A 14,060-nucleotide genomic window follows, 5' to 3' on the forward strand; every position below is an offset into this window, starting at 1 on the left:
TAATAAATTATTAATCAAAGGTTGAAATGTTGATGCAAACTTCAAATTATATTTGACAACCCTGGATAACCCACGCCTCTTTTGATATCTATTGATATCAATTATGCATGTGATTATTGGAACAAGAAGTTTCGAGTAGTACGTCTGCAACATAGCACGTCACTATTTTGCCCCTGTATTGATTACCGAATCGATGCATCAATGCTGCTCAGACATTGTTCAACATTTTTGTAAACATGATTATGTTTTCTATTTTAATATGAGAATAAAGGGAATAAAACATTTTATTAATTCACTAATTATTAATAGCCACACATTATTTATTCTCAAGTCAAGTCCACTTTTCTAACAACGATTCAAAAGCTCCAAATTATTGCTAAACTTCCTCTCTATTAATAGCAAAGGTGGGTTTGTAACTTGTTGTAATTATTAAGGAAGATCTTGTCTTAGTTAGCATACTGCGCATGCTCAGTGATACTTGTGGAAATATCAAAGGAAGATCGCGGAAACAAAATGGCGAAACCAGGAATAACAGTGGCCTTCTTGTACTATGTACTTGCTCTTGTTTCGGATGAAGTGGCAGCATGGGGAGCGGTAAGCTTTGAATTTATTTCTGAAATCGTAGTTTAAACAGGTGCTATATGATACATATATTTTATTTTAAGTTTTCTTTTTTAACTGAAACAAAAATAAAAACAGGGAAAATATGACACATCATCCAATGGGGGAGTAACACAACACATAAACAAAGTTAAAAACCCGACGTTTCGAAAAGACAAAACTTTTCTTTTTTAATGAATAAAATAGGAGACCTTTTACAGTTTGTTTCTTTTCGAAACGTCGGGTTTTTAACTTTGTTCATATATGTTTTGCGTTACTTCCCCATTGGATGTTGTGTCATATTTTCCCTGTTTTTAGTTTTATCCATTGCTAGTGGGACACAGCTTTTTTCTTTTTGGATCCATCATTTGGTCGCTAGACCAATATGATACGGGGGGGGGGGAGGTGTACAGGATGTTTTACCGACGCAAATATTTTGTGAATTGTAGACCCAATTTCTTTTTAGCCAGGACGGCGCTCAAGAATCTAAAAAGTGACTAATTTTTTTTAAAATTAGTAACTACTATAGCATTAAGAATAGGTCTATTACGTAACAACATCACACTATTTCGTAACACATTAATCTTTGATACGACTCTTGGTATTTGTCAACAATCACACATAGCTTGGACTACATTTGCAGACAATCACATGGTTTTGACGACACCAGTCAATTCTTGCCGAAAACATTGTGTATTGGGGGTGTCACTCCCATACCCCCCTCCCCTCTAGCGGTGGCCCTGCCTGCTGGTCAATTGGAACATATTTTCTTCTTTTTATAATTAACTGAAACAGCCTGTGATACTGTTGCAAATACACTCCTCAACAGAATTAAAGGATCAGATGAATATATCAGCATTTTTGAAAACATAGGATATGATGATATTATTATTGATAATTAGTGCTTGATCTTTCATTACATCACTTGTTCCCTAAGCTGCCGACAAAACCCACATCGTGAGGGGAGGTAGGAAAATGGAGGCAAAAATTTCGATTTTGAAGCCATTTTTCAAACGTCACCACGGTCAAAGTCAAGTCACATATTGGGGTGGATTTGTGTAAGTGACGTGTGTTTGGGTCCATACGTCACATTGATAATTGTGCTTGATACTCTCAATATATCCCCGGGGGTGGGGAAAGTATTAATGTAACCGTACAAAAGAGGTCTACCCGGTTCCGGTTGGTTTATTGCATGCACTCTATTCAGCATCGAAGTGGTTACGTAATTCTCTTGGTTACCGGATCACGCTACTTTGGTATGCCTTCGAGTGCCATATACTTTATGTGGTGATCATTTCGATCGTGGTTCATTACTCTAGCGCGTGATCCCGTTGACATAGTAACATTACGTAACTTCGATACTGAATTGCTTAAAGCATTCAACCCATTATGACATAGGCATCTTCATTAAAATAATACAGTAAAACAGGTGATAGGTATGAATGGTTGTGGAATCGAATTAGAGACCTGTCCCTCTGTCACCTTAGACCTGTCCTGTATGCAATAAACCAAAACATGGCGAGTCGTGTGGAAGACAATCTAGAAATGAATATTTTGTAGGATGCTATCGAATCATTCTACGAACTAGTATATTAACCTAGCGATCTTAGCTCGTCTGCGAACCTATGTATTTGTTAATTAAAGAGTAGTCTACGAGGCTGTGTAATCAAGTAGAATTTTGTGCATTGACGAGATTCATTTAGGCATATGTCGTGAAGTTTGAAATAGATATAGGAGAATCGCTGCACGGGAAATTTATGAAATCGTAGCTCATAATTTCCTATGCCCTTATACAAGTGTTCATGCTCAAATATAAAACTATAGAGTTTGGTTATTGATATACACCATCAATTTTGTACCTATGACTTAACTTCACTATTATCATGGCTATTTAAAAAACACCAACATTAGCACTGAAATAAATGAACATTAAAAAATGAGGATGTTGGTGCGTTTATATTTTTAAAACAGATCAGAACTATTTGATGAATAAGGAATAGAGTAAGACATTTCATTACAAAATTGATGTTTGTATTCCCCTTGTCCAAGTATTAGTAATTAACCTTTTCGGTAAATCCCATAAGCCTTTGCGAGTACACCTGAGATGTCGTCATTTGATGTCACGCCGACTTCCATGCGCAATAACGATGTTCGATAAACCATGTGCGCAACGGCGCAGATCGGCGTGACATCAAATGATGACATTTCAGGTGTACTCGCAAAGGCTTATGTGATTTACCGAAAAGGTTAATCGTAATGAAAGTAAGAGGTAAGGCGGTTTATGACTTTAATATCATATTGTTTGTCTTTCTTTCTAGACATGTACGTCCGGTTTACCTGGTCCTCATGGCCCTATTGGTCTGCCTGGTCCAGAGGGATCTTCTGGTGCTGGCGAACTGTTAGAATACACCAACTGGAAACAATGCACTTGGAATTCTGCTAATGGCGATGATTATGCCACTATTCACGTAAGTAAATAAGCAGCTTTGTTTGCTGTTACGCATTGACTGATTTATGTCCATGGGTGGGACACTAAACCAAGATGAGGGCAATCACTTTCTACCGCATATTTTTAATAACTCCAAAAGCCCAAAACAACGCCACCAGCGTCAAATTCCAATAGACCACTTGACATCATTGTTTATCAACAAAGGCGAGGGACTGGTCTACGGATATGCTTGAACGTACCGCTACACTGTTCAATGGCTTTCTTGTATTACATGTAGTAAAATGAAATGTGGTGGGCGATTTAAAATACACGTGCCCTGAACAAACTACGATGTGTACACACACTGCAGGGCAAAGAACAATGGAAATCGCCATAATTCGCATGCATACTGCCGGGCAAGAATGTCACATGTCAAGTGGACTATAGGAAGCAGACAAGGAGTGGGATGATAATGGTCATTCAATATGAGAGGGTGCTACGATGCTGCACAAAACGTGATTGAGAAATTTTTTTCATTTTACCCAATATTTCTTTGGCTTTGTTTACAAGAACTTTTGCAAAGACAGAAAACAAAACAGAAACATAAGATACATTGAAGAAGCAATATTTGAATCTGGTAAATAGGGTTAACACACGTTCTACCGCATATTATTGATTAGCTCCGAATGTCCTAATCAGTGCCAGGGAATTTAATAGTATATCCGGGAATTGCGACTGGAAATGGTCATGATTCACATTATTATTGAAGACCGAATTAAAACGACTAGTTTGCGTCTGACGTCAGGGGAAATGCGCGACGTGATTGGTTGCTGACCTGCGCAGTGCAGCATTTTTGGTCCGGTTGACACGACGTCATACGCAAACTAGTCTTTTTAATTCGGTCTTCAATTATAGTGGTATATCATCTCTATGACCTGAATTGACATATTGATATTTAATAAACATTTGGTCACATTTTATCAATATTTTAAAATATTAATACAGTAAACATGGTAAAATATGAACTATTCTATAATAAATCGGTTAATATACCAAGTAACTACAGGGATATTACCAGTAATCATCTTCCTGAATAGCCAGGCTATGGTAAAGGCCACTGGCGTGACTTATTGGTTCCACAAATGGCCGTGGTGGTATAGATGAATCCAATTTCACGCATTCCTACACCTCAGTGGCAGCCATAGTCTATTCCACCTAAAATGTGAAGTGATGTGGCCTTGGCGGGGATACCCGTGTTACACGTAGACAAAAGAATGATGAAAGTTAACAACACAATACAATTCAACATTGATTTTTAAGCGGATTTAATCCACCCAATTAGGCAGTAACAACACCAGTTTTCAGGGCCGGATTTACCATAGGGCCAGATGGGCACGGGCCAGGCCACAAAATTGCCTTGTGCAGTGTGCATCTTCCATTTTAGCCGAAAAACACCATGTTTTGGACAAAAATAGAGTACAAAAATTACAACATTTTTCGCGCTTCGCGCGCACTGGCCTGTTTATAGCAAATTTCAGCTTCAATTTGAGCTAAAATAGTCTAAAATATAATTTTTTCGCGAGCTTCGCGCGCAAATGCCCTGGTGAGATCTACAACATGGCCACTTGAGTGCACATGCCTTCCTCACGGTGCGTTTGGGGCCTCCAAATTTTGGCCTGGCCCAGGGCCCCCAAAAAGGTAAATTCGGCCCTGTCAGTTTTGTGCAGACGGGACCCAGTAATAGCCGACTGAATTCTGACCATCACTTGGCTCGTTGGATTCGTCTATATGATCTTTTCTCGAATGTGCAGTGACATCCTCCTGACAGCACCTGGCAAGTTGGTTCCAATGGGAAGCAGGCGAGGAGTGGGATAGTTGGTCATTCAACTTTAAAAAGTAGGGCCGGTCCTACAATACGATGTAGCTCGATTGAGGTTTGTAAATACTAAGAATTGTGGCTTTGTATTAATTATGATTTTTTCTTCAGACTTGCAGCTTTACCAAACAACATGAAGACAGCGCTCTCTACGTTGTATATAGCGCCAACATGAGGCTTTACGGATGCAGTGGGTGTTGCAAACGATGGTACTTCACCTTCAACAACGATGAGTGTTCACCCATCCCAATAGATGGGGTAGTTTACATGGAAAATACTAATCATATGAACGGCCTCAAGAGTCGAGTCTTTCAAGGTATAATAAAAACAATTTAGTGACAATGCATATAATTTTATCTCATGTTCATCGTTCATTGAATTAGAATGTTATTATATAGGGGTTCATTCATATATTTTCATGACTAAACGGTTGTTTATGCCCGAGGGGCCGCTTGTTCATACATACCAGAACATTTTGTGATTCTTATTTCATCAAAATAATAACAAAAAATAACAATTAACATCATTAAAACCACGAATTTCCTTCGTTTTTCCTACCCCGTGATCGCACATCCGGACCAGCGGGCATAAACGTTGTTTATGCCCGGCTCTCGACCAATCACGCGCGCCGTTATATAGCGCGTATGTATAAATATTATTTTATTATTATTACCTTATTATTATTATTATTATTATTATTTATTATTATTATTATTATTATTATTATTATTATTATTATTATTATTATTATTATTATTATTATTGTTATTATTATTATTATTATTATTATTATTTTATTATTATCATTATTATTATTATTATTATTATTATTATTATTATTATTATTATTATTATTATTATTATTATTATTATTATTATTATTATTATTTCTCTGATCATATTTGTTCTTTACTTATTGTGCCCCTCTCACTCTTTTAAGAGGTAAAACGTTTTCATAAAACCTATTTTGATTCCATCTGCAGGATATTGTCACAATGTTGCGGCTGGATCCGTGGATGTAAGAGTTCATGTAGGTGATTGCCATGGGTACGGAAATTACGATGCGTACACGGGATGGAACAGCGTCTCCAGAATCATTATCAAAGAAGTGCCAAAATCACCCTATTAACAAAAATGGGAAAAATGAACCATAATGCTTCTTCGTACTTTGGACATTCAGACGTGTTCTAACAAAGGACCACACTTGTACATGTAGCTCGCAGTTATCTTCGAACAGGGTATGACAGGTGTTGTAGACAATGAGAGTCAATTCTGATATCCGTTATAATAACAAAGCGGCACTTTGAGACTATAATCCAGGCAATCTAGCTATTGTTTTCTCGCAACATGAAACTAATTGCAACATATTTGTTCACCGTACAAAGCATTTCTACATGGTCCATCAAACGCCATTCTGAAGGTCCTAACAAATCCCTATAAGTGAAGGGGCCTTATTTGCATAAAATCAAAACGGCCGATTATCCAGGGTCAAATTACAAAGCTAGATTCAGAAAAGGTATAGTTTTACCTATCTACGATGTACAGGTCTTGAGTAGTCCTACAAGTATGGGGATAAAAGTAGTCCGTCAGGGCAAATTTGTTTTACTGTGTACACCTATCACTAGTCCTACAGTAGAATAGGCATACCGTTAGTCCTAAAGTCCTTATGTCTTATTTTTTTTTCACATTTTTTAGTCACTGTACAATTATTGTACGGGAGACTTTCATTTTTAACGGGGAGGGGATTCCTCCCCTCATGTCATCCGCAATTTCATGGCTACAACGTGCTGATTTCAAGTAAAGCTTACTAACAAATAAACTCTATGCATTTACGAACTGTGGAAAAAGAGTGATCTGCTAGTTTTAAATAATAAAGAAAGAGGCAGACTACATGGGTCACCCTAGAAGGGCGTAAGACAATGCGAGACACTATTAATATATGCGAGGATCGGAAAACAAATGATGCAAGCCCGAAAAACTATGATTTAAATGACGTCTTTGGGGTTCGAGAGATATGAACATTTTGAAAGAGAAAAAATCAGGAGTCAGCGGGAATTGAACCCTATATACTTCTCCATAGCAGGACGTAAGACAATGCAGTCCGGCTGCCAAACTCAATTTTGTCACAGAAGCTTGTTTTGGTGTACATAGTTTTGCTTTTGATGGATAATGCTTTTCAAGACCACCAACTTCAAAAATAACTTTACTGGACCTCTGTCAGCTTGACGCAATTTGAGATATGACAGGTCAAAGTTCACTGGTCAAATGCTGTTGAAGAGTTCCCCAAATTATTCCTTTTGTCATGGCGATCCAAAAAAAGTGTACTTTTACCTATCTGTGACATACCCTTCTGGGGCTATAAGCAAAAAAGGCTAAAGGTCACGATTTGACCTTCACAGGGTTCAAAACCTTACAAATGCTCCGTTCTTCACCAAAATAGTCTCAAATTATTCACCTTAGAAATTCCACGCAGAAAAATTATAGTTTGTACTGTGTACGGTGTTTCCTTACATGGGTAACATGGTAACATAGCAAAAAAGGGTCAGGTCTTTATGTGATTCAATGGAGATTAACCTTTGTCACCATGTTACCATACTAACGAAACATCCTAGCTATGGCAATCTATTCTGTTTTTTAATTGTTTATATAAGACAAACAATTTGAGACTATTTTCATACAAATCGGAGTATTTTCAAGGTTTTGACCCCTGTGGAGGTCAAATGATGACATTTGACCTTTCTGCTTATAAGAGGCATGTCTCAGATAGGTAAAAGTACACTTTTTCTGGATCGCCATGTTAAGAGGAATATTTTGGAGAACTTTTCAACAGCATTTGAGCAGTTTGAATTTTGACCTCTGTGTGAACTTTAACCCGCCATATCTCAAAATGCTCAATGCTGACAGAGGTCCAGTAAATCTACTTTTGAGGTTGGTGGCCTTGAGAAGCAATATCCATCAACAACAAAACTATGGACACCAAAACAACGTCATACCCACCGGCAGCCGGACTAATGCGAGACACAATTAATTATGCGAGGATCGGAAAACAAACGGTAATGCAGCGACCGGGGTTCAATTCCCACGCTTGTGTAGTCAATTGCCTCTTCTTGACGCCTTGAAATCCTGTCTCGAAATTCACACAGTCACAAATTGCAAAAATTGCAAATTCAAATATCGCACCACTGAGATGAAACCAATGTAATTGTGTAATTCTTACATTAATATAATAATGTTTATTTTAATTTCGGATACATTGTTTCATCTAGCATGACTAACGTGAGGATTGAATGACAAGCCGGGGTGTTTACCAATATGCATGCCTAACGCAATACTTGGTAATCGAATACATCCCATTGGTTACGTCTAGAAAGTGATTTTCAATGATATAATAAGCCCAATCGCCATTCCGGTTTTTGAGAGCAGTTTTGGGACACTTTGACCTCTGACATATCAGAAAATTTTAAGTAATTATTATTAATTTCCCTATTATTGTTATAATGTTGATCATTAAAAATATTACATAATTAACTTATAAAATAGTAATATTTTTGTGTCAGTTCCTGAAGAACTGACACCTTCTATTACAGGTTTGACGATCACGTGACAAATCGAATCTGTGACGTCAATATTGATATCGATATCAATTTAAGGCTGTTCTAGTTAAATTACATGCCCATTGGCATTTTGGCTGTTCCATTTAATTTACATACTCCCTCTGAAATAATGGCCCAAAAATAGCTGTTCCATTTACTTTACATACTCCCTCTGAAAAAAATGGCTGTTCCATCCGCTGAGAAATCAACATTTCCCTGTGCACTTAGTCATGAATTGGTCCTGATTTGCATTGTCGTATAGAGTTATTTTTTGTACACAACAGGGATGTATTTATTGTTTAACTAAATGAAGCATACTTTTGCTTTTATCTTTCTTTGTCCTTTATTAATTATAAATTTGGTGAATTAATTAATATAATTATTTGTTTCAGCGACCCTGGGGTAAACAGACAAACAAAAACATGGGTCAAAATCCTTCAATTTCTGTGAAAATTGAACAAAAAGACAAATTTTATACGTCACATTTAAAATCATTTAAAATCACTTATAAATTACCTTATGCTATAATGGGGTCTTATACATTTGTATTGTGTGAACTTTGTTTTTAAACGCCTTTGGCTTCCAAGGTTAGTTTCTCGGAGCTGGTGAGATGTATTGGGGTGTAACTTAGTAGGGTGGTAAGTGGCTGCCCTAAGGTTTGGTGCAATTTTTGGCGCAAAATATGCAATTTAGGTAGCTAATTTACATATTTAACTTAAAAATTGTTTTTTTTTTTGCCATTTCGAAGAACTGGTGAGGCGTATAGGGATGTAACTTGATGAGGTTGTGGTAAGCGGCAGTCTTAAGATCCGATGCGATGTTTGTCGCAAGATATGCAAATTAGTCACCACATTTGCCTATTTTTTTATTTGTCGAAATGCTTTTGGCCATTTTTCGGAACTGGTGAGGCACATAGAAATGTAATTTGGTGGGATGATGGTGAAGAGCAGTCTTAAGATCAGATGCTATTTTTGTCACAAAATATGCAAATCAGACACCTCATTTCCTTTTTTCTATTTAAAAAACGCTTTTGCCATTTTTCGGAACTGGTAGGGGGTATATAGATGTAACTTGGTAGGGTGGTGGTAAAGGGGCAGTCTTAAGATCCCACGTGATTTTTGTCGCAAAATATTCAAATTAGCCACCTCATTTGCATATTTGTTTATTTTTAAAAAGGCTTTTTGCCATTTTTTGGAACTGGTGAGGCGTATAGAGATTTAACTTGGTGGGATGGTGGTAAGGGCCAGTCTTAAGATCCCATGTGATTTTTGTCGTAAAATATGCAAATTAGCTACCTCATTTGCATATTTTCTGAAAGGTCAAAGGACAAAGTGTCCCAAAACTGCAAAAAAATGTCTTACAATGCATTGCAAACTTCCAATGCCGATATGGCTTATTATAAAACAACTGCCATTTTTAAATTTAGCTTTTTTCTTTCATTATTTCACCACAACTTCATAGTAATTTATAAGATATATATCTTGAATATGTAACTATAATGCTCTAAACTCTTACTTTTTAAATTGGATTAAGTTCTTTTTGGACCACCGTGTACTGCTTACCTATGTTTTTGTATGGTATAACATATATATCACTTCCATTTCACTTGGCATTGTGCTATATTTTGTTACTATTTCACGCTCATATATTATTTGTATACTTTTGCATGTATAGTTCATGTATTCATGCTCTGAATTATAATAATTGTAAATAAAATATTATATTTCCTTGAGTATTCACTCAAAATGACTAAATACATCGTAACAGATCCTGTCATTCCACACCCCATTATTGAAGATATTATTATCTCCTATAAAATATATTGATTGGTATCAATTGAAATGCGTGGTCCAGGTGTAACCTCGATAGAATTACATTGATTATTGTTAAAAATAAACGAAGAGGTCGATTTACACCAAAGAATACCCCCTTTAACACTATTCATATCAGAGAAACTAATGCGGCCCATACACGGTCAATTATATTGGCAGTATCAAAAACCCTATATACAAAATCTACCACTGTTTACTGTACACACGATCATTAAAGCCTTAATGTACGATCTTATAATTTGAAATTGGTTTATTTTTTCAAACCTGATTTTTTTGCATATTTGTAATGTTTACACATGTCCCAACTTACATGTTAATGGAATCGGCCAAATTTTTTGTCTTTGTAGGTCAACAGAGCAAAGTTTGCATAATTTTTAAAATTATGATAATATGTCCTCCAATAGAACTGCACGTTAAATGGCCAAAATAACCAGTGGGGTTTCTTTCACTTTATCTTGTTATTTCAGCTTAAAATGGACAGCAACCCTTCGCGGCAGTTATTACTAAAATATTTTTTCAACATTTTGAATAAAGAATAACAAAATTACAATTTGACGGAAATCGTACATTAAGGCTTTAATAGTGTACATTGGTAGATTTTATATCTTGGGTCTTTGAGATTGCCCAATATAATTGAACGTGTGTGGGCCGCATAAGAAGCCTGTCGAGTGCAGATCCGTCGGAACACGCTTTTCAATACGGAATAAATGCTAGCCTCATCGTGACATCATCCAAGCAGCCAAGGTCATTTCCCATTGAAAAAGCGTTATCCGACGGATCTGCAGTCGACCATTCTGCTAAGGTCGTGTCCAGACGGAGGTCAAAATGTCAGGTGTCAAAAAATTCGAGGGGAAATTGGCATGATTAGGGTCCGGACAGATTCTGACCGGGTAGACGCACTTGGCGTGCCCGCGTGTCAGAGCTCTTTATTTTTCAACTCGTGACAACTGTACCCATAAAACTAGATCGCCCAGATTTATTAAGTTTAAAGAATTCAGTCTACCTGCTCGGCCTGATTTAAAAAAGCAATAAATGTTAGTTTCCATCAAAAAACAAGTTAGGCAAAAACAAAAAAAAAACAAAAAGTTTGTTTCCTGTAGCGCGCGCATTAAGTTTTTGACAGCTTATTTTGTGCATTAGATTTTTTTTCACTTACAAAGAAAAAAAACCCAAAACCGGGAAAAATATCGAAAAAAAATAATATAAAACACTACTGGAATAAACATTTACACATCACACAACATGGAGCGTAGTGAAAAACGATTGGAGAAAGAATCACACACTGTTTTTAAATACCTTTTTTAATCTGCAGGTTGAAAGGGGATCATAAATATTCTTGAATGTGAAGAAATATGATTTTTTGTGTGTCGGTGAGACCCACTGTAAATTGCCATTCTATTTTGCAGGAAAAAAGGTGTGTTTTTTTTTCATTTGAAGTCATGGATTATAAAAAAATAAAAATAAAAAAACCGCATTTGGCATTTGACTTTTTTGAACTGCTACAGGAAACAAACATGGGTTTTGTTGGCCTTAGGTGAAAACTGATCTCTTAAGTATTCAGACACAAACTTTCTAAAGAAATCAAGTTGAGTAAGTTGATATTTCATTTTATTTACACTTTTAATACAATACCCAACTAAAAACATGAATATGGTATGATATTGATTTATATAACTCATACAAAGATTTTTGTCATTTGATTGGTTGATTACTGCAGTTTGTTCGGCTTATGATAGGCGAAAAATTCGCACGCAATAAGTCGCAGCAATTACGCGAGTTGCGTAATGCGCGACTGGCGCACGCTTATATAATCACGTGAACGTAAGCTGGGACAGTAACAAAAACTGAATATTTTCGCCTATTATAAGCCGAATAAACTTAAAAGACCATTTTGCTATGAGTATTATGATCATATTTGCTACCATGGCAACGCTGACATACGTGCGGGTATAGACGAGTTGACCTCAATGTTTATCAGCAAATGCAAGGGACTGCGCTAACTTCTTGTGATGTAGCGGAGCACGGGTCCTAACCAAAATATGATGCGCGAGCAGGGAGCACACCACTAAATCAATGCGCCATTTGTGTAGTGAGTTCCGGTAAAATACGAAAAATTTTTGAGGTATTTTGGGCTGGTCTTTAGACTAATAATCAGAGAGAATAGCGAATTATAGCTTAAATAAAAGTGTAAAGCCTTTTTTTTTTTTTATATAAAATCGCATTTTATAATTATCAAGAAAATATGTCCGCAAATTAAAAAAAACGGGTTTGCAGTCATGAGAGTATGTTTAAAAACAGCGAGGGCGCTTTTCACGGCCTCATAACGGGAAAACGAGATGGAAGGCTACATACATTGAAACATATGTTAAACTTTCATCGATTTGCAGTCGACTCCTCTTATCATAAAATATCTTAAAACGAGCCCAAAAGGCCTCAAAATGAGCAATGAAAACCGGTGTTTTTACAAGGCGCGATTATTTAGTGGTGTGCGCCTAGCATACTGTCAGGCAAAATACAAATTGTGATGATGAGCGAGAATACCGCCAGGTAATGACATCACAAGTCAACTCATCTAATAGAGCTAGCGGTGATCATTTGGACTCGTCAATTATAGTATGGGTGTTACCTCTAAAATAAATATAGTGTTATACAAAACAAATCGTCGGTCGTATCACATGCTGACGTATTTGCAAAATACGCATTTCGAGAAAAATTTGCTGCATAATCTTGATTAAACCATTGTCAGCTGTTTAATGAGGAGCAATGGTTAAGTGGATCAATGACTCATATTCAAGTTTATCGCTGAGAGTACTCGGAGTAAGAGCGGGAAAGAACACTTTGGCAGTTTGGAACAAGCAATTTTGGCACACTTACGGGACACCCTTTAGCCGCATTACCTGTAGCTAAAAGGCGTTGAATTAAACAGCAGGAAAACCTGCGCTTACACTACGTTTATGTGTCATGTACAAAGGGGTAAATGTATTTTTGGCACGTCGACAGGGGGAAGCGCAAATTTTTTTGGCAAGGCGAGAGGGGTAAGTCGTTTTTGGCAGCCCATTCACCTAGCAGATATTATTGCACCGTCCCTTAAATAAATACACATAAGTAAATACACACTTTATTATTTTACAGTCCCTTAATGAATTGGATAGCAACATTTGCACAGTATTCTTTGTGGGACACATCAGAGATATCGAATTTCATCGAAGGGTACTGAATGAATTTGGCTTGGGCTGCCCTCTTCAAAATGTCAGGCGTTTGGAATTTTTAGTTGTTCAGTTATATTGTCATGTCAGAAAACATAACTAGACACCAAAATCATGAAAATGGACAATCTTAACCGTTTTAGTAAAAATGCACCTAGCCGAAAGTGCGTTGAACTTTGTCACGTTTCCGACCCTAGCTCCGTAACCAAAGGCCGTAGTAGGGTAAGCTATACCTTTTTGTATGACCAGGCGAGTAATTTGGTATACTTTTTAAAAGAATTGGAACAATTTATAATTTTGACTTCCTGTTTGACCTTAATTGACCTCTACCAAAAATGCCTGACACTTTCAAAAAATCTAAATTATTTGATATCAGAAAGACATTCCTCTCGTATTCAAAATACAATCATGTCTGATATACTCTCACGTCCCACAAATCCAATCCCTAGAGAAACGCATTTGAGAAGGCACCATGTGATTGATGGTAGTGAGCTTAGTGCAACGTACGATGTTTTTCGCTAAATA

The 14,060-nt window shown here is 36.7% G+C and overlaps 1 protein-coding gene across 1 annotated transcript; it reads left to right on the plus strand.

The window, feature by feature from the left end:
• The first annotated feature begins 513 nt into the window (after positions 1 to 513).
• LOC140142400 (collagen triple helix repeat-containing protein 1-like) lies at positions 514 to 6,071 on the plus strand. Its single transcript, XM_072164370.1, has 4 exons — positions 514 to 594; positions 2,919 to 3,068; positions 5,016 to 5,220; positions 5,888 to 6,071. Exons 1-4 carry the CDS (start codon positions 514 to 516, stop codon positions 6,031 to 6,033), a joined length of 582 nt encoding a protein of 193 aa, XP_072020471.1. The 3' UTR covers positions 6,034 to 6,071.
• The last annotated feature ends 7,989 nt before the right edge of the window (positions 6,072 to 14,060 follow it).

Source organism: Amphiura filiformis, chromosome 20 (assembly GCF_039555335.1).
Source record: "Amphiura filiformis chromosome 20, Afil_fr2py, whole genome shotgun sequence".
NCBI classification, from domain to species: domain Eukaryota; kingdom Metazoa; phylum Echinodermata; class Ophiuroidea; order Amphilepidida; family Amphiuridae; genus Amphiura; species Amphiura filiformis.